The following is a 27,819-nucleotide window of genomic DNA, read 5'->3' on the forward strand; positions in this document are numbered from 1 at the left end:
AATTATGCAGCAGAAGTTCCCAAGGTCATTTGAAAGTGGTTTACTCTGTTTTGTAACATCTGATTATTGGCATGTGAATCCGGGGATGACTCAAATCAACAGCAGAGGTCACATCATTGCAGCAATGACCTCACTGTTTAGTTTTATTTTGTTAAAGTTTATTTTTATGGTATTTCTGCACTATTGGATAAAGTACAGCAGGGAGAGACAGGAAGGATAAAAGAAAGCATGTGCTGATCAAATTCTAGATTTATGTGTAAAGACTGACATCTTGGGTCATCCATAAGCTCTCACCTTTGACGGTGACCTGGGCTGTGGACTCGATCATGCCCAGCGAAGAGATGGCCACGCAGGTGTAGTTGGCCGACTCGCGGATGTTGGTGACCTCCAGCACGTTGCGGCCCACCGGCATTTCCTCCTCCTTGGTCAGCTCCACCAGGCCCATCATCCACTTGACGTAGGGCATGGGCGAGCCTACCGCCACGCATGTCAGGTTGACGCTGCCGCCCGGCATCACCTCGTGGTTGGTGGGCGGGATGGAGAATCTGGGCGGGACGCGTCGCACTAACAGGAAAGAGAGGAAAGAGGAGGAGGAGAGAGAAGTGAATGGGTAGGATATGAAAGGTGAATAGGATAGGTTGAGTTTTTGTACTTTGATGAATGGCCTTGCCCGATACAACAACACACGGCTAAGAGCTAGCCCAGAAAAGCTAGTAGAATGGAGGGCTGATCACTTTTGTCCGAATGTGCAGGCATGCACAATAGGAATAATAGGACTGTCACAGAATGGCTCTGGAAATTCACAAGAAAACTTTGAGGGGGTGTTTTATCCTCTTGCCCACAAAAGGGAATATAATAAAAAATAGCCCAGTTTTTGCTGGAGACTATGTCTGGCCCTCTTTTGTCAGAGTGTCAAATGGTGGTGAGAGTTGCATCATTGAGGGACCCTGTGGAGATGGCATTGTTTGATTCCTCCTCCCGCTCTCTCTGTCTCTCTCTGTCTCTCTCTGGTTCCTTCTGCTCAGCCTGTCTTTCTCACTCTGTCTTTCTCTCCCTCTCTTTGTGTGGCTCTGATATGCAGATAGGCTGACATTAAAAAGGGGTTCCCATGGAGACGAGAAGGGCTCGTTGACGTCGCTAGGGAAAAGGCAAGCACCGATGCAGAGGCTCGACGCAATACTGAAAAGCTGGCCCAGAATAAACAGGCAGCCAGCATTTACATGCAACTTGTTTTCTATCTAAATAAAGATATACAAGAAATTCTTGCCATATTTACACACTTCAGATCTTTTCTCAGTAACTTTCGGCTACCACAGGAAACTTGTCTGTTTGACATGGTAAAGAAAAACTAACTTGACAGTGCGATGTTAACATCCATCAATGTCAAATCTGTTACATTTTTGACATGTTGAACATTACCATAGCACACTTTGAGCAGAATGTAGGAAGGTAGAGCTCTGACTTCTTTAACCTTGCTTATGGAGACAGAGAAGCCAAGCCAAACATTTTGTTCCCTAGTGAGGACCCATTATTGCTATCCCGCTACTGCTGGTCATATGTATTCAAAACACTACGGCATGAAACTATCCCTGCAGAATTTATACTGCTTGTTTCCCCTAATGCACTACAACGTCTCTGTGTCTCCCTGGAAGAAAAAAAGCCTCTGACTGTAATTGCTCTTTTGCACCGGTCCCCATGAAAATGGATTTTCAAATGTGACTCCCCCTCCACCCCCCACTCCCCCCTCTCCCTCCCTCACCCCTCCCTCCCCGTTCTAATTTGAACCGGAACGTCGTTACAGCCATGCTTGTTATTCCCCTCATTATGTGGTGAAATGGAAAAACACAAAAGCACCTTTTGAGATTCCAGTCAGGAAAAGACTGGTTCTCTGGACCACACTATAATTAGGGGGACCTGGTCCACACTCTTCTGAATTTTCCCAATATTGAGGTGCTGTATGTAGACCTGCTGTTTGTTTATTGATGCTATCCTCTGGGCTTTAACCATTTGTCTCAATATCTCATACAGTGACATTGTGAAGAGAGTTTGGTATGAGCAGCAGACACAGCACGATTCCATGTGGAGGAGGTAAGAGATCTTGGAAACTACAATCCGGAGCCACAAAAGACACTGAATCATGCACTTTTTGGCATTTGCTTGTTTGAATTTGCTTTTACAGCCTTTCTAAAAATGACTCCACATAAATTGAAACCCATGCATGTATTTCAAAAGGACTCTTGAACTTTTCACAAGAATGTATATCATTGCAAATAATTCAATCTAACACAGAAAAAAGGTTTAAGGCAGGCTGAGTAATAATGATATCACCTGTGATAATAATAATATAATAATAATAATCTTTATTATCTTTAATCATTTAAAAAAATTACAAACTGCTTCAACAGTCATATTAAAGCAAACACCATACTTGTCAAATAAATTAAAGAAAAAGGAAACAAGAGACAAACAAGAAGGTACTACTTCATAGTGGTGTGTGTGTACAGGGGCAAAGCTACAAACATTAAAAAAAATGTGCTGGAACGGACCGTCCAGAGGGGTTTACAATAGCCATGACATCTAGCCTTTGAGGTTCATGGGCAGAAGGCTGGTCACCCTTTTACATGCAAAGACCGGACACGCCGGATAGTGTTACCAGCCTGGGAGCAGGATGACATTCTCAAGCAAAGCATGCATTGGTGCAAAGGGAAGATATGGGATGGGATAACTACCAAGCCTTAATGCACTGGGGAAGAAGATAAAGGAGCAACTTGGTCTAATTTTCTCAGATAAATGACTGTACATCTGATTTCCAGTATGACTAAAGCGCGACAGACTCTGAGAATTTCTTGGAGTCTTTGAAGGAAAAAACTGTTAAAATTGTACTTATGTGGAAGACCACCTGTGCCTCCTCACACAACAGTAATAGTCTAGAAAGGTAGCTATTTTGTGCAACATATGCTTAGAAAAAAGAGAGACTTGTGAGAAGCAGGCCTAATGTAAGACCATTAAGCTCAGAGTATCTGTTACTCTGTCATGATTTCAAAGACTAAACAGTGCTAAGAGCAGTCCGTCAATGGGGCCTGTGTATATTGAACACTTAATGTAGTGAATAATTCATGGCGTGCGGTTAAGTTTGGAGAGGTGCTGTGGAACAAAATGACTAGAGGGCAGGTAATTGTTATCGATTCCCCCGAAGCCTCTCTCCTGTTGAGAGCGGCTTGGAGAGACGGGCTCCGGGACTCTATCAAAACCACAAAATAAGCCCTGTCTCCGCTCTGCCTGCCTGCTTGCTGGATACCTATAAATTTAACTGCCTTGACAAAGTGCCCGAGGATAGCAGAACCTGTTCAGTCAATCAATATCTGAGCAAACTGGCAGAGAGTCAGCGGGTTCCCGGGCTTCCTGGCAGCACCATTGGGCTACCATGATGGCTGATCATACCCTGTCAGCACACTGCCAACTTCAGTATGCTATAGGTCAACTCTTCCCATAGAAATGCTCTTGGCTGTCCAGATGGTATCAGGGAAGAGATTTCCCAAACATTATATCTATTTTGGGCAAAAAGAAAAAACCTTACTCCAATGTCATCATTCATTATCTCTAAAATACAGAGTTTCCAGTCTATAAAAGTTGGGATCAAGGATCAAATCTACTACTATCCATAATTAATACATTTGTTTCAAATCATTTTGTAAGAGTAGATATGATTTTTTTTTTTCAAAACAACATGGATTCCTCATTTTGGATTCCCATGTGTGGATCTAAAAGCCACGCAATGTCACGTTATTTACTTTGTTACTGTGGGGCGTCCTGCTGCAATATCGCCTGCATGGGGAAGGGTCTGTCTCTCCTCTAGATAGGCTAACATGTGCCTATCACACCAGTCTCCAGGTAGAGGATGCCCGTGGTGGTAAAACAGACGTAATCCCCCGTGAACGGCTTTGTCAGTTCTGATACCCATGTCCCTCAACGGGGGAGCTGTGGTGTTACTGCCTAAATACCTGACAAATCCTGTTGCCACCTGAATACCTGAGTAATCCATCGCACGACTCTGATGTGTGCCTTGTGTGCATGGAGGCGGATGCAAAGTTAGTGGGTGAAAGCAGCTATGGCTTACAGTGGGTGTGGTTGACAGTGACAATATGGGAGCGGTTGGAAAGCATGCATAGCTAGGTAACCAAACAGTGATATGATAATGACTTAGGTCAACTGTACAGGTCCTCCTTGTGTGTGTTGGCAAGGTTAAACAATGGTATGTTGTGGGGAGTGGCGTTGGAAGGCATGCAAGCACTAAGCAGGGATCCATGCAAGCAAGCAGAGAAAATGACACTTTTAGAACATGGTGGATTGGGGTGGGGTGTGCTGCTTTATTTTTCAGGGAGGGGACGGCAGTGGCTTTGTCAGAAGGGTTAGCAGGGCCGGTTCGCCCCGCCTAAAATCTGCAGCAAAAGTGGCTTAAAAGAGAAAATGACCAACCTTCCCGCTGATCTGTTTGCGGATGGAGTGATGATGATGGAGGTGAGCGACGGAATGAAGAGATACAAAATGGAGAGGAAGACAACACAGTGAAACAGAACAGTGTTTCCGTAGACACAGTGGAGGTTAGTGACAGGGAACAGATACGCAAACACACGCGTACACACCACAGAGGGAAACTAACTGTAACTATATAAACAGCCAAATTGATTTTTAGAAGAGAGAAGAACCACCGAATTATGGTTTGATTAGTAGACAAACACATTGCCAACCGCAGGTAAACTTTACCAGCGTTGGCCATGTGGTAGTTTCCCACCCTGACACACAGAGACACACACGCATAGACGTAAACACATACACACAGAAAAGCATGAAGACATTCTGGTAAAAGAAAAGCCTGTCTGCAGCACTTTATCCTCCATGACATATTGACACGTCACATGGATATATGAAGGAGTGCCAACAGACAGAAGCTGACATCCCTCCGTTGTGGGATAAGCACTTGACAAATGAGCGCTCATGCACAATCACAGGACGCTTGTGATTCTCCCCACGTTGATGGAGTCCTCCTTTAGAGGAGGGTCACCGAAACCGACCCGCAGCGAACAGACGCGCGCGCGCACATACAAACACACACGCACTCTTAATGGATGAGAAGTGGAAGGACATAAATAGATAGGCAGACAGGAAGGGAAAAACAATCCATGAGCAGACACACACACACACCCGCCACCTCCTCCTCCTCCTCCCTCTACCCTCACCCTCCCCTCCCTCACAAAAATATGAGGACATCATTCTCCGGTGGCTCTAAAATGTCAAGACAAGGGTGGTGACGGTGGCGGTGGCAGCATGTTTGTGTACCTGCAGACAGGAATTGGATCAGGTAGTGTCGGCGGGTGGAAAAAACAGAAACATATTCATGGACACGAAACACCAACCCCGTAACAAGCACATTTAATGCAGGTCTGTCAGAGGTGCGTATGTGAGTGTGTGTGGGGGGTTGATAGGGAATAAAATTGCAATCCTTTCTCCCATGATAATGTTTTGATTCGTCAGCATCAAGTAGTGGCAACTTTATTGACATTTCAAGACTATAAATTACTCCACAAGGAGATGAAATTTTTAAAAGGCATTGAAGTTAATCGAGTGATAAATTCTTTTTTTTTTGCACTCATAAGCATGGAAAATGGAATAATAAAACACAGTTTATCTCAGCTCGGAATTGCAATACTCTGTTCATCACAGTACATTAAGAATTGTAATTGTATTATATTTTGTTGTTCGTAGCCCAAGTATTGTTACAACATTGTATTGGCAGCTCTGAATCGACCTAATTTCCGACACCCTATTGTCCTTTTACGACTACACCTACACATCACCACTGTAAAATTTAAAGAGTGTCCAGTGACCTGTTTGTTTTCCATCCGAAGCTTGTTATGTTTACAGGTTTGCGAGCAGACGTTGCAAGCCCCAAAATCTCCCCTCTGGTGTGTCCAAATTTAAACAACAAAAAAACAGAAAAGAGAGGGAAAGGAACGAGGCATGTCAGAGGCCTCTTGTCTTGAGAGCCTGACGTTTTACACCCAATCAAACAGCCGAGTGATAGTACAGCCCCAGGTCTGGTCTCCTCATTCTAGCAGTGGTAACAAAGACAGAGTGAAAACACGGTTCGAGCCTTTGTTCCCTATTCCAGACAAGTGCACTTTTAAAAGGTTACGGTTGGTTTGATTTCTATCTCTCCACTGGTGTGGTGAGGCTGGCGGAAAAGTTGGTGTCTGGGCCAAAGGGTTGACAGCTCCTGGGTGGTGTTACAGACTAGCTAGGCCTGGAGGCCTTGCTGGCGCCACGCCACACAACAACTGTAATTACCTCTGTGGAAAAAAAAGGCCTCGTCTGCACCTGTGACAGACATGCCCTGATTAATAGACGAGACTTGAAGGCCTCACATCTTTTCCTTGTCTTTGCTGGTTGGACTACCTTCCCCTGTCGAGATTTAAGATCTAACCCTTCTGGAACCCACAGTGTTTAATCTGTAAATTTGAAGCAGCTACAGTGCTTGAGGGTAATTTTGTTTCCATATTTTCCTTGTTTTGGTCCCAGTTGGGGTTATAGTACAGGTTGCTGTACTAAAAACATTTTTCTTGGATACTTTACGATAATGAAAGTATTCATGCTAAACACTCACACTACTCATCTTGGTCTTTTAGAGGGAAATTTGGAAAAATCGTACTGTTATTTCAATGTCACATTTCCTCAGCAGTGGTTTGTAATTTTCTTGCGGTGGTGAAGCACCACTACTGAATAAATAGGGGAAACACTGGATGGATGGGAAGAAACACTTATCCCTATGTTACCCTGTACACTATATATATATACGTATATGTAACCCTTTAACAAAGTTATGAAATGATAGTTCAGTGTGTCTCTTCCTCACCCCGCCACTCTCCCTCCCTCCCTCCCTCCCTTCTCCACCCACACTAGCAACTGGAGCAGCTATTCTGTTTCATGTACATCAGACAGTCTTGGTGGTATCCGGAGGGGCTGACCTTGACTACTCTCCCCTATACCAGCTTCTCGCAACACTGGCACAACACTGCCCTCGCCCTGTACTAGTCTGCTCACGGAGAAACCATAACAAAAACAAACCCTGAAACTCCAGACACTCCATGCCAGAGGAGCTCCGAGTTGTGCGGGGGGAATAATGGAGCCTTTCGATACAGTCAAAATAAAAAGAAAGGACGCCTGGCATGGTTTTCAATGCCAGTGGAGGAAACAGTTTCAATGCAGCTGTTTTCACAGTGGCAGCACCTGGCGGAGCTGGCAGACACACAGGAGGCTGAGGTTAGTTCAGCTCATTGGTATGAGAGGAATGGCACGGCAAGGATAATGGTGAGAGGATTGGGTGAGAGAGAGACAAAGAGAGAGACAGAGAGAGAGACAGAGATAGAAATGTGGTCATTGGAAATTTAACAACATTTAAGGAAAGAGAGAGAGAGAGAGAGAGAGAGAGAGAGAGAGAAAGACAGATGCATGGTCATTGGTGATTAAACAACATTTGTAGTGGGAGAGAGACAGAGACTGGGCCAAGCGAAAGCAAGAAAGGGTTGCGTGGTCATTAGTGATTTAACAACATTTAAGACAACATTGCCATTTAAGTATTGGGAGATGGACATATGACCTTACCTCGTACGTAAAGATTGGCAGGAGCGGAGTAACGGGTCCCAGCGCTGTTCATGGCAACACACTCATATTTCCCCTGGTCCGACTCCTCGCTGTTCTCAATCTGCAGAGCTCCTGCGTAGAGGATTAACAAATTTAGCTGTCTTGACAGTTGTGGAATACAAGATGTAAATTGGCTAGACACAGTAGATCTCTACAGTGTCTCGCTAGAGAGCACATAGTCAACTAGTCTAACACTATTCATGCTTGATTAAGTGTTCCAGATATGGAGGCCGTTTTGTCAAGAAATTGCCTACGGCAACACAAGAATTTAGCTGATTTGGCAAGTTTAAGCAAACCACTAACAACATGTTTGCCTAGACGAGTCGCAGAAAAAAGCTGGCGAGACATTTGTGTCGAGTCCATGACTTAGGGTCAATTAATCATCCGAATAAGATGTCACAACCATCACAGCCAATTTAGGACTTTTGCTTGTGAAAACAATTGACACAACAAAAAGTGTTTGTGTCATGAAGAGTTCTCCATCTCAGCCAGAAGTTAGCACTAAGCTAGGCTAAGCTGCTGAATAACCACTGCAAAGGCAGCAGGATGGATGTGAGATTTAAAGAAGGAATCAAACTGCTTCTTTTGCACAATCTCACACTTCTACCAAATGACTGATGATGACTGATGAAATTATTCATTCAGAGTTACGTGCCTCAAGAAACAATGCTACTCTGATCAAGTCTTCAGAGTTTTGAGTTGAAAGCAAACCAGCTTTAAGAGATCTTAAGTGTTAACTTAATGCTGTAGATTTAAAATGCCACCATATTAAGCCTGATCAGGTGTGAGAGAGGCAGGGAGTGGCACTGACGAAGATTTGTTCCTTTCAGTCATTGTTGGATGGCCTGACATTTGCTGCAAAACAACTGCCAATGCAGGCATCTCTTCTCCAATCTTTGTTGATTACACAACAGTGAGGTCAATCTGTTCTTCTATTACTGACTATATGACCATTTCTCACCAAGGCCCTCCAGGGAAGAAACCCCTCTGCCAGATGGCTCAGATTAGTATTCACAATCCCAAGTAGCTGTAGTCATCAGACAGAAGGCTAACATGTTGTTTCTAACAAAGCATGAAAGCCCAGGAGACCTGATTTGGTGTGGTCATTGTGACAGGCCATGTTATAAGCTGCAGCCATCAAGTAATCATTGCTACTGAACTGGAAATGGCTGACAGATGAGGCAAGTTATAATTTGCACTAATTTAGAATAGAAGAGCAATGGAGAGATACAATGGCAAACTTACCTGCATCCCTTGACCAAAAACTACATATTTCAAAACAGAGCTACTTTTCTCAGAATACAGCGATACATTTGTATGTCACAAGCAAGTGATAACAGTTATCACCACTCCAAAACAGCATGGTGCTAGCATGAGAGGCAGCCAGCCACCATGCAGTTTGAAAATGACAAAAATATTCAGCGTACGATGATGTCAGGATACATTTTATACATCATGCAGTATGAGATGAATGCAACAAACAGGTTCACCACCAACCAAAGGGGACTCGAATCAAGACGAGACCAAAGGGAGAAGAAGCAAAAGAGGGGTGGGGCAGTGACATGTGATAATACCACTTCAGATCTCATGACAACAGATCCCTCAGAGGCGTTTGCTCTGCGCGCCGAGCTCATCTCTCTCTCTGATTCAGCAGCGGCGCACCCCTGCATACTAATGCCAATGTCACCAATCTGTCAATCTACCCCTTTCTCCCAGGGGAGAAAACACTTTGAGTGCTATAGGAATGTAGCAGGCATCCAGAAGGTTACTGCTATGGCAGTTGTCAGAGCAGGCTATAAGACTCAACCCTTTCCATTACTTCCAGCTACTCTTCAACAAGGTCATTTCACCGTTTTCCTTTGCAGAAATGACGTAAGGGACATTGAGGCTGCCTTGTTAAGAGTTAAGGATCTAGCTGAATATGTTCTGTATTAGGAGCCATGGTTGGACAGACACAGACAGGCTCAGGCATGCTGGTAGTGCCCGGAAGCTCCAAATGTATTCAGCTTGCCCCAGACGTCCACTATTTACCTCACGGTGGTTTAACGGAAATCATGCTTTCACTCGGGGGAAAGCAGATGATTTACATAAAAAGGGGTCGAAGTTAGCACCTTAACAATCTCAACCAGGCATCCTGTTCCCATGCTGGGGGAGAGGTGTGTGTGTGTGTGTCTGTGGGTGGGTGGGTGGAGGGGGAGTGGGGCGGGGGGTGCTGCTGCATAGGCTGTATGCAAATGCAGCCATTTCAATTTACATTGAGGCCGCATACTGGAGGCAGGTAGATCCTCTTGTGGCAACGCTGGCCTTTAGTTTAAATGCAATCCCTCCCCCCTTTTCATTGAAAGCCAGGGGAGAGGCTAGGGCCGAGGATGTTTGTTTCTGTGTGTGTGTGTGTGTGTGTGTGTGTGTTCATAAAGATGGGATGGGTGAGAATAGAGTGGTTCATTTCCAACCTAGGAGTAAAGGAGGGGCCTTGAAAAAGCTCATTTACAAGATAACACCTTGGACTGCCTTCTGCAGCATCTATTTCCATTCTCGTGACGTCAGGGTTGGTGATCATTTGTTTGTGAAGGAGGAGACACAGCAGCAGACAGAACATGGGCTGGACGACTGTTGGGAGGAGACAATCGACGGAAAAGTGGAAGAGGGTGGGGTTGGCGCCGACAGTATAGATGAACCTGGTGACGTGGCGTTAGGGGAATGCGGGGGTCTGACGTGGATGTGGGGGAATGATGTGGACGTGATTATTTTCTGACAAACTTTATTCATCATCCTTACCTCTAATTGGTGTACCACCTAGGTGGGAGTAATTTCAATGCAAACAGGGTTGGAGAGATTAGTTAGTAATCCACTTACAGCAGTGGGAGAGAACAAAACGGCTTCCGAGAGGCCACAGATACAAAAAAAGACTAGTAGAGAGAGTGGAAGCCACTTCAATGCAATGTGAAAAAGTTCAATATACTTAAATAACGCTATGAAGCAAGCTGTACATGGAGTCCAAAATAACTGCACAGCATTTTTGTCAGGTAAAAGACTTTAAACACTTTGAGGCTATTTGTAGACTACATGTATAGCCACATTCTGTGTTTGTCCTTGCTTCGTAGCAGTGTTAAAAGTGTGTGCAATTTGAGCAGATTAAATTTTTTCACATTCTACTTTGAGGTGACTTCCATGCTTTTTTGTACAGATGTCAGTTAGTAAAATGGGCAAGAGAAATGAATGAAAGTCAAACACAGTAAATAGAGTGATGTACAGTAAAAAGTATTCAAGTCAGACGTATTCATTTAAAAAAAACGTTAGTATGAATGGTCAGGATGGTGTGAAAAGGATTTATAAAGAAAAGACAGAAAAACTGTGTGTTTACTAAAAATTTAGCAAGTGTTATGCACCAAGAACTGGAGCTGGTACAAGACTGCCTTTTCCTGTTAAACTGCAGAAGCTAATTTATGCAGGGTTTTTTTGTGATATGAATTGGGCTCATTTAAGGTCATATGCAGTTATGTAAATCCTGATACAGCAGCAGATGTCAAGAAAAGGGTGATAGATAAAAGGAATTGTTAGGCCGAGGGCATTACATATCAGGCACTCTCACCATATGAGGGAGAAAGCTAATTCAAAGTTTGCGGCTAGAAGCAAAAAAAGAAAAAAATAATCACAATTTCATGCACTCATTTATCCGTGCTGTAAAAAGTTTATCTAACATTAAACTACTGGCATTAGTAGTCTAATTTGCGGGAAATGTGTATCTAATTTAGGTAGCTCTTCTCCTTATAGAACCATACTACACTACCATAGTATTTTTGGATCTCATTCATGTGTATAGTCCAGAGTGGGGATCTGGACAGGCCGAGTGAACTCGTTCCAGTGACCCACATTTGGCATCCAGTGGGCAGCGCTACTGACAGGCTTTTGTGGAAGAGCTCTCATCTTTAATCTTGGGGCCCCAGACTTGGAGCCCGGCCTGACACACTCTAAATGAGGTAGATTTAGCAGGGAGTGACAAGATTGAACCCGGTCAAAAGCCACTAATCTTTCCAACTCGTGCCTTTTCCATCTGATCCGGGTCAGGCCTGAGCTGTTTATTTATCAAGTGCACTGGCGTTGTGAACAGAGAGCACCTCATTGATTTTCTTTTTTTTTTTTTTTTTTTTTGCAAGGCTGGATTCTGGCTAATGCAGCATAGGCCAGACTGACTGTGGCCCAGCGGCATGTTTAAAAGGGGGCTTAAGGAGCATTTGATGTAAAGGGCAGGCGAATTATTCTCTTTCTGCACTGCGGGGGGTCACAAACTCATTCTCATGTGTCACTGGGCGGACAGTCCAAAATCGAATACTGGGGCAATGGGTTTCAACCACTATGTCCCTTGTTAAGTTGCTGCATCTGTGGTGTGGAGTCAAATTCCGCAAAGAAGCGAGTCAACTAATCAAAGTCATCACAAAAAAGAAAATGTTTAGTTCCTTTTTTAGTTTTTTAGTTGCACAAAGGAAGTTTCCACTCTATGAATAGTAAAGTATTTCGAAATCTTGCATCTTCCTTTGCGATGAAAGTGAATGCACAATATCAGCAGTGAAGGCAAATATGACAACAAAGGCCTTTAAATTTTCAAGTCATATGCCCACATCTAACATGGTTCATACCAGTCAGGTATTTTAACTGCTGCTAAAAACTTTTCCATGTGTGGCGTCTTGTAACCTGCAACCCGCCTTGCCGTCTTTACATCATGAGAACCAAAAGGTAAATAAGTTTCTGATTTAAGTGTGACATCCTTAGTGATTTGATTTAAGCTCAATGTGTGGTTAATGTAATCACATATATCAAATGAAAGCAAATCAAAGCGTACCTGAGCGGAGCTGCTTGATGCGCCCGTTGCTGCTGTTGATGTCCACGGGTAGCATGTCCTTGAACCAGGAGATCTCTGGGTCCGGGTTTCCACTGGCGGCACACAGCATGGTGGCGGTTCGGGTCCTTTCAACCACCTTCAGCTGGGGTCCCATATCTATGGTAGGGAAGCCATGGGGGATCTGGTTCTCTGGAAAATGCACAAGGGCAGAGTCTTTTAGCGTGGCCACAGACCCATAGAGCAAGAAATGTTGTGTAAAAAGTGTTTACAAAAAGATTCTGACACAATTGGCTCTCAATTGCTCTGAGAAGCATAGAGTGCATCAAAAGCTGTTGAGCTGGCAAGGATAGAAGGAATGAAAGAGAGCACGTACGTTTCAGGTGCTAAGGGCCAAACATAATATCTGAACAAAAAAAAAAAATCAGTAGAAAAACAAAACAGACTACTGGGGGATAGTAGGCCTGCTATTGATTTGGATTTCAAATTTGGTTTTATAAATCCTGTCTCTGATTGATTATCATTGCGTGTAGGCTCATTACCCAGCACAGGGAGTTCTAGGTTTAGACAGAGGAAGGAGAGGTGCAATCTGCCCGAGGCCAACCATGCATAGATGAGCCGCCTTAGGCTTAGCAAGCTAAACAAACCTATTTGAATAATCCTACTCATCATAATGCATGTAACCGCATCTCCATGACAACATGTTAAATGTATAGTTAAAGCAGAATTTATGATTCTAAGGTCAAAGGCTAAGAGGTTGTTGTCCTCTCAACTGTATACTGACACTATTAATGAAGAGGAAACAACATGGCCCTTGGGAGGTCTAGTTATCAGCTTGCTCTCAGACCTGTAATCTCTTATATCTTTCTCCACATATGTAGATGTGTCCTTGGGGCCGTAGATTTAGGACAAAATACTCATGGGATGTGTTGCAGTAAAGGATTACAGCGGTAATGACGATGGAAACTCCTACCTTTGGTTCACTATGACAAGATACTTAGCCCTGGGTTAATAGTAAGCAAAAGATAGCTGGTCTGGAGGGATGAATAAAAATAATTCAACATAAAGCTTTGAAAGTCAAGGGAGTAGCCTCCAAAGAGTAAAATGGAATTATAACGTCCCAAAAGTATGCTTGACTAGATAATCGCAACATGGTTCACTAATATTTAGGTCAAACAAATTCCATCAATGTTTAATAGAGGCTTTTGTCACTTTAGGTTGGGAGAATGAAAGGGAAACTTTCACCTTCCCTCTGAAACTATCATCAAAGTGTCCTTAAGCAAGGCACTTAACCCCCAACTGCTCCAGTGCGTAGCTCTCATGTGTGATTGTGTGTAACCGTATGAATGTGAAGCAGGGCAGGGCTGAAAAAGAGCATGAATGCTCAGAAAACCTTCTCTGGATAAATAAATAATCCCAAGTGACACAAGGTTGTCTCTCGTCAGTCATCAACAACAAGAGCTTTTAACTGCAGTATATAAGGCTCTAGTCTAGAGGATTGTCCACAGTGAAAGTGGTTTGCTGGCATTATGCTCAAATTTGTTCTCCAAAATAACTGGTTCCCCAAAATGCACCAACTGCCACTTAAACTTCTGAGCTTGCTACTTTTGCTCCACTTATTACTGGTGACCATTTTCTACTTCCTTAACAATCTGCAGAGACATTTTGAAGACAGATCTAGATTTTGATTTCAACTGTCATGCTGTCAGACATTTCTGATTGCCTGTAAGATGAAATCAACAAGAAGCTGTCTTATGAACAGCATGAGGTATGCAATTCTGATTTTGTGTAGGCTTTCTGATCTTTTAAATTTAGTATTCTATTTAGGAAAACTTTAAATATTAAGATGGAAGGTGTGGATATGATTTTCAAAACATTGGAGACAGAATATGACAGATGGCAGTTTTTACTTTGATTTTCACAACATCAACCTTTTCACCAAGAATTTTCAAAGAAAGAAGAATTAAAAATAGATTCAGAACAGAAGCCTGTTGTAACGAATGAGCCAGCTATAGGCATGTTGAAGCATGTTGCCATCATCACACACTCTCTCACACACACACACACACGCTCAAAGCTCAATAAGAGGTTCAAGTCTGTCAGTGTTTCATCAACTCGTTCATCATAATGTAAGTGTAGGCTATATTTTTCATTCAGATTATTCTGAAATAATAAGCTTAGTGTTTCATGTCTTGGCCATTCTCAAGCTGACATCATCGGCAATCAGATTTGATCTTTTTTTGTTTTTCACTTTTGCAAGTTTGCCCAGCTTTTCTGAGTCAAAAGCCAAATGGCAAGAGCATAAAAAAAAAAAATACATAACACAAAGGTGAGCATGGGTGTTCTACTTTGTTCTGATCCCCAGTGAGCAATTGTTCCTCCTTTCACCCCTGTGTTTGGACTGTAGCCCAGATCGTCTCATGTTCAGATGTAGTTGACAGATCTCTACATGGCCTCTTATCTTTGTGGCAGGGCCAGAGTCTCTTCAGCTCCATGAGACCACTAACTTCCTGTCTGACAGTAGAGGGCTCGTTTTCAGACATCCCAGCCGAGGCAGAATACCTCGACAAAACAGACGACTACAGCACAATGAAAATATACACTATGTCATTATATGAATAATGGTAATAGTAGCGCCCTGTTTCTCCTCTGTGGTCTCTTCTCTCTAACCTTCAGAGAGAAAAATAAAGAGAGACAGAGGCAGAAAGGAAAAAAAAAAACAGAGGCAGAAAGAGAAAGGAAAGTAGACATTCCCATAGATGGACAGATAGACAGATAGATCACTCAATAGACACAGATTTACTGCAGCCCACTGGACAGAGCACCTTGAAACTGCCTCTTTTTATTTATGCTAAAATGTTTTGGGGAGTTAGGCCTTGGGTTGGAGAATTATTGGAATACAAACAATGGGATATTTTCTACCCAACCCTTTTGTCTAACTGCCTATAGAATATTTATGATCAAGATTATTGGCAAATGTTCCTGTGCTGTGAAAAATGCAAACCATTGGTTAAACAGTGTGAAAGACCCCAAAGGAGTTATTACACGTCAGCGGTTGCCTCATATCAGAAGCATAAACAGGGCATAATTTAAAAGGCAAACAGCTGCTGCAAAGCTTATACGTGAATCTATCCCCTTCCTCTGCCTAATGTTTGCATTGCGGGGGAGCTGTTAGTACAAGTGGCTGACACTGAACCAGAGCTTTTTCACAGTATGCCTTATTAGTGGAAACAGCTCCCACTGCACCGTGGCTTCAGTTGGTGTGTAAATTCGAACATGGTAAGGTGTTGGTGAGTGTTGCTCAGCTTCAATGTTTAGGATTCCACAATTTGCACAGTTAGAAGAGCAGGAGACATCCAAGGTTAGTTACTCCCTGGAGAGAGTAGCCAGAAGAAATACAAAAGCAGTTCTATTTCTTGAGCAAACAAAACAGATTTCAGCTGTGTAGAAATGAAGCAGTATAATCCCCTGCCAGTTCAAACCACACACAACCTGAGAGGACAGCTTGTAGACAGCACAAGGGTGAAAAGAAAGACAACAAACAGCTTTAATCTAAAGATGTGCGGTGGATCAACTAAAATGTTTGAGTTCACCCCAGGTTTGACCTCTTATAAGCGGTGGCAAAGCCTGAGATCCTGAGGCATGGACCTCTTGGCCGTCCCAGAGTCCAGGCTAAAGACCCAAGATGATTGGGTCTTCGTCATCTTCGTCCCTAGGATTTGGGACGTTCTGCTTGGGGAACCTAGGCTGGCAAAATCAGCGTGGCCCAACTCTTAAAACACATTTTATTATGTATTCTTTTATGTACTTGTTGTTCCATTTATTTTATGTCAAATTGTATTTGTGTGTTTTATTGCTTTTAATTCTTTATGACAGGCTTTTTTAATTGTTTAGCTTATTGACTTGTGACTTGATTTGTTTTTGTTTCATGCCTATAAAGCACTTTGGAAAGCACTTTGTAACTCTTTGCAAAAAAAGTGCTATAGAAATAAATTGTATTATTATAATTTTAGTTGGAACACGGCATAACGGTCATAATGAAATGTGAAAGCTTTCTAATGGGTGTGAAGCCATGCAGGCCAAATTTAACACAGCTCTCCAGTTTGTCTTATGTCATAGGCTCTAGGCAAAAACGCAGTGAGTGCTCTACCCATATGCATACACACTTATGAAAGATACCTTCAAGCTATTAGGGAGGATTTGAGCCCTGTCTGTCTGCTCCTGCTACTGCAACTCCTGCGGTTGGCCTCGTCTGCCAACTTGTCAGCTTGGGAAGACAAAGACAAGCCTTTGTTCAAGCCTCTTTAATTTGAGGAGAGAAGAAAAGAGGTGGAGAAATTTGGAGAGCCTCCAACGAAACAGTGCAGGCAATGCAGGTTGATGTTTTGTCAAGATAGAGGGCATTTCTAATAAAAGGCCGCCTTGTGTCGGAGGGTAATTCATCACAAAAAAAACTCCTCTGTCTGGTCAGGGCAGGAAAATAAGAGGAAAGGGAAAAACCTGCGATAAAGTCACGTAGGGGCTCCATTACCAAGATGAACAGTGCTGCAGTGAGAAACAAAAAAAAAAACAGTGTCATGTGTCACTCTGTCTCATTAGACATCAGTGGCAACTCATCATGGATATCATCATGGGTTTGCATTCCCAAAGGTACCATCAAAAATCTAAAGATGCCGTGAACAACAGGCCTGGTGTCTACTGTGGCTCCGGTGGTAATTGGGCAGACATCTTGTCAGCGTCAGACAGGGGCTGAACATGCAGTGAGAAAGCTTGGCAGCAGAAGCTTTCTGGCTGGCCAAGTCGTTTGCACGAAAGAGGAATGTGCTCTACTTCTCAATCTATAGCCATTCAACTGGTAATTTACTCCGCACGTATGCAGAATAAAAGGGCTGATATTATGCATACTGCACACAAGCCATTTCTGTACTGCTACTGATCTAATATAGTGTGGAAGATCTCTGATAATGACAGCACTGAGAAGGCCATGCCGCCTAAAACCAGTGGAATTTAATGGAACTCTGTTTTATTGGTAAAGTGCTTCTGTAATACAGTTGTCGCAAAAAAATAATCTAATAGAGACAACTTAGATTTGCAAATGAACAAGGCCAGAGGCAGTGAGGTAGTGCCAGAAAACCGCCAGACACAAACCTTGGAACCCATGAACTGGATCCTCCAGTTCATGGGTGAAAAATGAATAGGGCCATTGTTCTATACATCACGCACAAGAAGTCTTACTGCAATATGAGCAGCTTAGGAGATGAACTTGTTTACAGTGGTTATAGCGGTAAGGTAGAGAGGAGAGGGCAGAGGGAGAAGGCTTAATGTGGTTTTGTGGTTGCACTACTCAATTAGGATAGCAGTGGGGGCCTTGACTATGCACAAAAGGCATGGGAAACATTGGCAACATCATTTGTAAAGAAAACAGGCACGAGTAATACGGGTAATTAGAGGAATTAACAAAACATGATACAGAAGTCATAAACTATTGTGTCAGAGAGCTCTGCTTCTGCTGTAACAGCCACAGGCAGGTGAGCTAAGATTTAGATGGGAGAAAAAAAAAGAGTGAAAGGGGGAGGGAGGGAGGGAGGGAGGGAGGGGGAGGGAAAGAGGAGGGGGCAGGGGAGGGGTGCATGCCAACCTCCTGCCAGCTCCAATTACCAGTGTGAGTGGAGCGTGGCAGCTAGGGCGATGGGTCTAATCAGAGCCCTGCTGAAAGAGACCCGTCCCTGTCCTCCTGTCCCACTGGGAGGCTGCCGGAGCTCAATCCCACGCTAACGTCAGCCAGCGTTTTTCCTCACCCCAAACACACTCATCTCAATGGGGGCAAACACTCCAGACACCCCAGTTCCTTCACGACGGGGAGCCCTGACAGTGGCACAAGATGCAATACTTCTGCATAGAAACTAGCCTGCCTCATTTCCATTTTAGTATGTCCTGCTATCCCCTTCTTATACTCTGGAGTGCAGTGAGTGTTAAATGACATGTGCTGGTTGTGAATGTTTAACTAAGGGATGGGCCAGAGAAGGGCCCTTTCACAGAGAACATACAGTCATAAAACATACAACGAACGCCTCTGTCTAGGAATATTCATGAGAAAACATGACTACAAGATGAGCTGAAGTTGTGCACATGCTTGCAAGTTGCCTGCTGGATCTTGCTTTGGTTTGTATCAATAGTTGATTTAATTCAGCATCAACGTGTGCGATCAAAAATGAAGGAGATGGAGCGAGCCTTTCTTAGGTTCTTTGGCTTCTAAATCTGAGCTGAACCCATTCCCGGGAAGAAATAAAAGGCCTTATGATCTCCACGTGTGCCTGTTGCCGAGTGATGGATGACAACAATTAAAGGTGATGTCTCCTTTGATAGTGTGAACCAAGGGACCCCAGTGGCAGCAACACAGCCACTTGCCTCATGAAATATTACTGCACTAAAATCTACCCTTTTACCCATACATCAGTGCACTTTACGGCTAAAAAAGGATGTTTATGCGCCTCTGCAGAATAGGCAGGACTTTTTGCCATTTCATTTGACTAGATGAGTTGTGAGGATGTGTAGCATTTGGCTGTTAGCTGATGACTAAATGTTTTGAGAGTCAAATTAATTCAGTTATATTTGTATCAACAGTGTATAACTTACTGTTTACTGTTTGTCTCAGTGTTTCCGCATATGTGTAGCAGTTGACACAAATACTCTCCACATTCTACATACAACTTCGTACTGTGTTTTATTTAGCTTTCTGCCAGTCCAACTTGTATGAGCGAAATGTCATATAGTGCATGGGAGTTGTCTATGTTCTGACTGGTCTGGATTCAATTCGGCACTGAAAAGCAGACGAGCCGTCTACAGAAACAAAGCGAATGGCCCGGGGCTGTTTCTAGCCAAGAACATCGTCGAGACAGACATTTGCATCTGCCTCAGACACGGAAGTGTGTGAGAGGTGTCAACGGCAGCAGGAGGTGCATTCACAACACAAGTTGAATTGAAAAAGCCCTATGAATAGTTGGATGGGAGACGGTGCGTAAAGAAGTGAGCGAGCTCTTTTGGATGAGGTTTGTTTAACTGATAAGGATTTATGAGGAACACAAGGGGGTTGGGCATGTTATCCTCTGCTGCACAGTGGATATGGGATGAGAATCAGAGGATAACAGAGTTCCTGATTATGTTGCTGAACTTTTAATGATACATCATTACAGCTGTTGCATTAGTAAAGAATTTCTGTGGTTCAGTCAGCCTTTTGCCTTACGTCTGTCTGAGGTATGGCAGTACTTGCAGTTGTTTCTTTCTGGAATCCTGTGACATTCAGGCAGCAACTAATAGGCCCCTGAGAAAGGTAGACAAGACTCGCTACTAGTCTGACTGGTATTAGTTTAACTGCCTTGGTGTTTTTGAGCGCAAAACATTAGAGGGCAAGGAACTCTCTCACATGTCCTGCAACAACGAGCATGTGAGCGGGACCCTCCTGCTCTTCATAGAAATAATAGTTGGCAGAGCTCCCACTGCAGAGGTCTCCTCAGCAGGGATGACACGGCACACCCCAGCATCAAAGACACCACAAGGAGGCCATTGATGTAATACTGTTGTAATGAGATGAAAATGGTGAGAATATCATAGGCAAGAGGTTGGGGGAAATGAGAAGTAAAGAAAACAAGATGCTAAAAAGTGAGGAAATTCACAGATGAGCCTGATTTGGTGTGAACAGTGAAGAGGCTGGCGATTGCACAACGCAGTTTCACCGTTTTGGAGAGCAGGCAGATAAGCCTATTTACTACAGTTACGAACACGCAACAGTAAAATTAATGCAAATGTACAAAGGCATTGAAACACATCTGACAATCTTGCCTGTTGGCTCTGGCACGCTATCTGTTTGCCCAGGTGTTATGACAGTTGCTATGGAGATAGTAGTGTATAAAACAAACAGTGCTGAGGGCATATGAATAGCACGCACAGACACACCTGCACGCAACCGACCATCACAAAAACACACAGAGCCATAACAAAAACATACATGCATAAGCTGTTAATACCCTCAATGCTACATGCTATTGGTGGTATCATTGCACTCTTATTCGGCTGTTTATCCAAGCGTACTTGGAGGAAAAAGGCTGTAATGCATGCCATGACCTTTGAAATAATACACTTTTTTGTCTGGCTGAGCAGAACATTTGGCCTTACTTCCTCGCCTACAGGCAGATAATCAATAACAGTCATCTAATCCCACCCCCAACCCCCCCTCCCCCCAACCCCTTCCTTCCTTCCCTCTCTCTCGTTTTAACACCTCCTTCTCCCCACCTTCCTATTTATCTCTACCTCTCTCTCTTTCGCCTATCTGCTATCCTACTTCCACTGTCGTCAGTATGATCTACGGCCCTGCCAGATGCCCTGCGGCTGTTATTTATGCCGCGGCACACCGGTTAGTACATAACCGTGGCCCCCGACCCATTACAGCAACCCAAGGGTGGTCCTCTGAATTCACATGGTTATGCTGACCGAGTCACCTTGTGGGACAAGTGCTGCTGCACAGAATCACATCCTCCATTAACTACGCTATACGAGTAGCGCAGCTGTAGGCTTTCATTTTAAGATTACAGCTCTTACTTCTTGCCTTGTGGTCCTACTAACAGGAGTTTGATTGAAGACCCTTGAGATTATGGTATTATGGAGTCCACGGTTTGTGGTTTACTACACATTTTAATGTACCTGCCTCTAAGATGGAAAAACCTCAGGGCTCATGGTAAATTTCTGCAGTAATACGATATGGCTAATAAGACAGGCTATTCCTCCAGGTGTCTTGGAAAAAGAACAAGGACAGGACCAAGAATCAGGAAGCGTGACGGTTAATGAAATCGGTCTACAAAAGGAAGCAGAGCAGTGGTTTGCAAATAAATGAATTAATTGATCCTCTCCACAACTCAAATTAATCATCGGCAGAGCTTTATTGTGACACGTTTAGTGTAATTACGGCAGATAGGGATGGCTTTTATGAGTCCTGAGAAAGGCAGTGGATATAGTGGAATGTGGCAGGTTCGGTTAATTAAATCCTCACTGACTGGGCTCCCGTGACAGCCTTTACTTATTCTCTCAGTCAGAGATAATGAATAATACACAGAGTCTCTGAGTCAATGTCGCAAGCCTCAACTTTGATTATGTATGGGTTTTCAGAAAAGATGAGTGTTCAAAACAGCACATCGTCGCACGACGTGTTAACTGTGCATTTCGAGTGAAGCAAGATGCAATAATTTGATCAACACAATGCTGGACAACAGTAGCCCAGAGGCAAGAGAAGCATGGCTATGATGGGAAGGTCGCCGGGTCAAATACAAGACAGACTGGGAAAATCTAGGTGGATTAGGTGAATAAGAAACACACTTCCCTTAAGAACTACTGTACAGATGCCTTGAGCGAGGCACCGAATCCCCACTAACTCCAGTAGAGCTGCTTGGTGGCCGACAGTAGAAGACGGTGGTTGTACTGGGGCAGCTTGCAAGTATGAATGTGTGTAAAGATGTGATCACACCTACACTTCCTCACAGCTACAAGCAGAAACAAATCCAATTCCAGGCCCTGTAACTTTAGCTAAACACAATGGACTTGTCTGCGCTCTTTGCCGTAATTTACCTTCTGTGATATTCATACCAGTTAAGAACACATGAAGAAATAGCTGAATATGAGCATCAGTCCAGACTGCAGTTTGCCCTAGTTTCATTTTGTCATGCTAAGAAGCTGCTGGCTATCAGATGTCAATATCCATCTCCTTATACCCATAAAACCACACATTTTGGGGTCGTTTCCTGTATTTGGTTCTACTACCTAACAATCTGTGTCACAATTTGCTTGGAAGAGGACTTGAGCACCAGTTATTTGGTGCGCACTAAACAAATTAAAAGACTAAACGATCCAGTGTTCGAATAAACCGCTCCAAACATAATGCGCCCCAACAGTGTGAGTGTGGGGCAGGGCAGATACTGAGCATGCTCGCTCAGTCAACCTTCCCTGGATAAATAGAGGTTGAAAAAATTGATGCAGATGTAACACACCCTGAATCCACCAGACCTTTGACAGCTGGAAGTTGACAGATCCACTACAACCTCTAGGAACACTTGGCCACTTATTTGCAGCTTAGAGAAAATGGGACTATGCCTCTTAAACATGAGGAAAATGTCAAGCTTGAGGCCAAGCTATAGGGTTGATATTAAGAGAAGCTATCCTCCTCTCCCTCCTACGGCCCAGTGGGTAAGCCAGCAGGGCTTGCTGTGTAAATGTGTGTGGAAGGGGGTCAGGGTGAAAGGACTCCCATTAGCTAGCTCATTGAATGTGGGTATTAGAGCCCCCCTGACATGTTGCGGGCCCATCCATCCATAGCTAGTCACGGCCAGGGGAGCCGTTGACTCATTGGCCCGCAGAGCCATGAGGGGGACCTTGCTCTTCACCTGCGGCGGTTCAGGCCCGGGGCGTCATTATTAACAAACTGAAGGAAGAAACATGTTGGGTGTTCCTTTCTTACTGCGTCTCCATTGTTAGTTTTTTTGTATTTGGTATTTTAATTATTTATTAATCATCAATCAGACAGACAGACAGAATTTTATCACAGGAGGAAATCCAACTGTCACAGCAGCAAAAGACGTGGGACATAATAAACAACATGACACAATAAACAGTAATCACAATGAATCCTCTGCCCCCACCACCCACCCACATATCCAAGGCAACATTTGCCAATGTAAGCAATAAGCAATAGAAAATCTATGTCCTCCCCCGATATTCAGTGTATATAGTAGAACAAGACATAGAGAAAGATATTGCAGAAAGCCATGTCCGCATAAGCCCCATATACAGTAATATAATATATTTCAGGAAAGCATATACATATAATGTTTAATCTGTGTTTCTGAGATAAGTTATTTATCATATTGTGAGTTCTGTGCATTTTTAAAGGGCAAAGTCAGTTCGTAGCCATCTCTGATTTAGAACTGACATTCTTACAGTTTCCCTGTGCCATGGGGGAGGATTAAATGTAAAAGACCTACTCTTTATCGATAACAAGTGCTGAATTAGACCGACACAGGATTGTACCAAGATTGGGGAACACGTTGAACCTTGGATGAGTACAAATCATTTGCAACTAGAGTCAGAGGAACGGCATGAAGCAATGAACAAATTGATTTGATGCAAAATTACTCTGGAGCCAGCCTGCCGGGCTCAGAGCACTGAGGTGCGAGTGAGCATTTGGGTTGCATTTAACCCCTCAAATATCAATTACATTCAGGAGCACATTTGTGAGTGACAGTTCAAGACATGTTTTCTTATTTCCACCACCTTCTGTGTTTACATTCAGTAAGACTGCTGATATTTCTGGCAGCATAATAGATATTGGATCTTCACATGGAGTTGTCTGAGAGACTCTCTCTCTCCCTGCTTGCCTCTTTTCTCTGCTTTAGAGAGAAGTATGATACGACTCCAATGAGAGAACAGTCTTTTTGTGAAAGCATTCTGAGCTCAAACAATCAGCAGCAAATGTCTACGGATCAACAGATGTGGGGAATACCCAAAAAATGAAGCAAGCTTAAGCCAAAAAAGGGAAATAGTGCCCTGGTACTTCTCTTGACACGCTTCATAGCCTTAACGGAGGAAACGGTGTGTCGATCAGAATGCATGCACAGTGACATGCTATTGATAATCACATCCGTCACGCTCTCATGAGCAACACAATGCTTGTGCAGTCAGTCTTCAGTAAAATCTCTAATTGAATTGAATTGAACTGCAGTTGTGTGTGACAGATATTTAATCTGGACACATCAATTCACAGATAGCCCTGTCAGTGTTCTTTGACGATGCACAGATATTAACTGATGTGCATGTCGTGTCACGTCTCCAATATCGTCTGAAGCCCGAAGATAACATCCGGATGGGGGTGTTCAATACGTTCTGACAAGCAGCAGTGGCAATACTACATAACTCTAAGTTCAATATAGCGACAACAAAATGTATGACAACCACCAGCTACAAATTTTGTCAACCTTTTTATTATACCATAAAGCTATGAAGTACGTGGGTGTATAGAGAAGACATAAAAAAAATCCAGGCACAATTAGTTGAAGTTTAACAAGAGGAATGTCGGTGCTGCATTAGTTTGTTTTTTTCTCCTAAAATCTGGGGATAACATCAGGTATGTATTTGCCTGTATATGGTGCTAATGAGAAGTATTCCATCTAGATTCATTTTGGCCATTTCTTGCTCCCAAATCTTATGCTTGGAGAAGGAGCTAATGTGTTTAATTCAAAGAAAACTTAAAGCTCTGACGCCTCAAAACACTCTTTGAAAACCGCTGGCCCACATAAAATGGGATGAAAATATCCCAGTATTAGGCTTTCCTAAACAGCTTTCAGGATGTTAAATTTTGCAAAATTGGTTGGGGTTAAGGGATAAATTAGAGAAATGTAAATCCGCTCTTGAGTCATTAGGACAGACTGCAGATGTGTTTTGAGGTTTTAATGCCAAATTAAATGCTTTCAATAATTCAAAAAGTGGTGGGAGGCAGCCAAAAACTGCTATGATCAAGTGACTTTGAAAGCACTGGTCTAATTCACCACCTGTGCTAAAAAAAAGAAAAAAAGGCAGTCATAAACTCTGCCTTATGGTTAAAATTCCAAACTCTCAAACAATTGAATGTCTGTTTCTGTCTCTGTTGGTTTGCCTCATTTCCATCAGCCACGTCTATGTTGTTTTTGCTCATTGACCTCTCTCTGTATCCCCCGCGGCCACAGACATGATCAGCATCGACGGCGGAGACATACCAGACATCGCAGTCTTTACAGATACAGCTTGCCAGGGGCATGGAGCAACTGATGGACAAGTACAGGTGATAAAAAGCAAAGTTGCCCCAAAGCGAGACTGAATCTATGTAGATGCCTCGACTATAACATGAAAACTTTAGTCCAATGTTACAAACAAATCTCAGGGAAAAGATACGGGTCATTCAACCAGGGTTGGGGTCGATTCTCTAAATTATTTCACTTAAGATAGAAGATATGAACCTTGTGAAGAAATAAGCTTTTCAATTTTGTAATTCCACTGTCTGAATTGTTTTGTTTTTGTGCTAATCTCCCTATGCACACAGGGAGATTAGAGCACAGGGTCAGCTTCAGTGTCTTGCTCATGAACACAACAGAGTGGCTGCCTGTAGTTACGAGGGCTTGAACCCGGGCCTTTGAGTTGAAGGACAGTTTCCCAAATCGCCCGTTGACCCCAACCCTGAGCGCCACATCAGGGGAATCATAAGAGTTACTGGGAGTACAACACAGGTACTTTAACCCTGACCAAAGCTAAAAGGCCACCTCTCCTCCTTGTAATGCCCAAGTCCTTGGAAGTAAGAAGGGGAAGGATGCAGATTGGGTGGCCAGGAGAGTGATTCCACCCTGCCATATTGTGTGAGTCCTTGGGAGAAGCGTGCGTAGACAGATGCAGTTTGTATCTGTCAGCCTGGTTATGATCTACGACGCCGGGCCTCCAGCCAGCAGATGGTGGGAGAAATTAAATCTGTGACACAGGCAGTCACAATGGAGCTCAGAAATACAGTAGGGGGCTACATCTGTGGATTGGTGTGTGTGTGTGTGTCTGTGGGTGTGTGTGTGCGTGTGTGTGCATGTTTGCGCTTCTGTATTCCTGCAGCATGTTGTGCCAAATAGCACCCCTACATAAAAGGGGCCAAACACCCTCCACCAAACAGCACACTCAAACCTTCACACTTCCAATTATTTTCTTCAACCAATTTTAAAATGTGGTGCACTGACCACTCACCTTGTTCACACCACGAGGAAACAGCTATTAAAATGGCAGTACCAGCATTATGGAAACCCACCAGCAAGCAAAAAAGAGAATCAAAGAGAATGAAAAAGTAACGTGGGGGGAAAGCAGTTACACAACAGACCCTATTTTGGTCATTGTGGATGATTTGAATAGCGCGAAGGAAAGGAGAGGATTAAGTTGTCGGAGGAGCGGGGCTCGGTATTAAATCATTCCGATATAGCTTCTGTATGTATTTATCTTGCCTGGGAAGAGGCGCAATGAGATTTCTATGCTGTTTATCCAGTCAGGTTTGTTGTCCGCACTTGCCTGGCTCCTGAGATATTTATTACTGCCATTGTGTCGCAGTCATTTTCTGCCTCTGCACCAGGGACTATAATGCATGCCAAGCAAATAAAGGCCTTTCCTAACCGGTGAGGCCGTAATTTGTTTACTGCCACCAAACACAGGACCACTGAATACAGTCAACACACTAAATCCAGGACACTGCATTGAATTCCACTTAAGCATTTTTGAAACTGCATACAATGCCAATGAATTTTCAACATTGTGCTGTATCATTATTGCCTCTTTCCCCACCCTAAAATCAGGGAGGCATAAAATGGACTCATAGGGCAGAACTCTATTAATATTATAGGAAGCTGTACCACTCCAAAGTTTGATGTATGACATGTTTTCATCGCGCGAGAGACTGTTTTTTTCTCTGCCAGAGAAGCTTTGATTCCTTGCATATTTCTCAGCTGACCTTTCCAGAAATTACATTTTTTCTACATCAGATGTTTGAAACGAGCTGCCTAGCAACTTCAAAAAAGGTGTGCCGCTGGTCTGAATGTGAACCGTCCTAAATCACACTCTGACAGTGGAGGATTCCGGTAATGATGGGCCTTTTGATCTGCTACCATTAGATTACATTCCTCCTGTCTAGAGACAGGTCCGCTGTCTCCCAAAGGACAAGAGAATGTTCCACAACGCAGCAGAAAAGTCACAGAATATATCTCAAAATTGGCTTGTATTTGAGAGCTTTTCTCAAGTTATAGGGACCTTTGCAGATGTCAATTTGACATTTTATGTTTGTTTAATACATTTTTAGCCATTTAGCAGACACTCTTGTCAGAGCCACTTACGACGAGTGAGCAGGTAGAGGTTAAAGGTGCAACAAGTACAATTTGTACTGTCCCATAACCAAAATGACCATAATATATATGCAGGGGTTTGATAGAGTTGTTGATCAATATGAAGGACTCAACAATTACTTTGCCAGGTGCTGAGATTTCTGGCTTTCAACACTCACTTTCCAGCTTGTGCTCTTGTTTTTTGGAGAGTGCTACGGGAGAACAAGCAGAGTCGGAAGCCATTTCATTCTCAAGCCAAAAAAGCTAATGACAAAGCAGCAGTATTTGTTAGGCTACAGGATTTTGCATCATGATATATTGCCTCTTCACTAGACATTTCTGTTGGATCTCTGCTCTAATTAGCTAGCTTAC

At 43.4% G+C, this 27,819-nt stretch overlaps 1 protein-coding gene across 3 annotated transcripts in view; it reads right to left on the reverse strand.

Annotated features, from left to right (window-relative positions):
* The window catches only part of ptprfb (protein tyrosine phosphatase receptor type Fb), a 118,866-nt gene that overhangs the window by 57,076 nt on the left and 33,971 nt on the right, over positions 1-27,819 (reverse strand). For all 3 annotated transcript variants that reach the window (XM_078287752.1, XM_078287751.1, XM_071910716.2), the window contains exons 5-7: positions 12,539-12,727; positions 7,660-7,770; positions 295-564 (exon numbers count right to left, since the gene is read on the reverse strand). In XM_078287752.1, coding sequence (XP_078143878.1) covers positions 295-564; positions 7,660-7,770; positions 12,539-12,727 — 570 coding nt within the window. The remainder of the gene's footprint in view (positions 1-294; positions 565-7,659; positions 7,771-12,538; positions 12,728-27,819) is intronic.

Source organism: Centroberyx gerrardi, chromosome 13, assembly GCF_048128805.1.
Source record: "Centroberyx gerrardi isolate f3 chromosome 13, fCenGer3.hap1.cur.20231027, whole genome shotgun sequence".
In the NCBI taxonomy this organism is placed as follows: Eukaryota; Metazoa; Chordata; class Actinopteri; order Beryciformes; family Berycidae; genus Centroberyx; species Centroberyx gerrardi.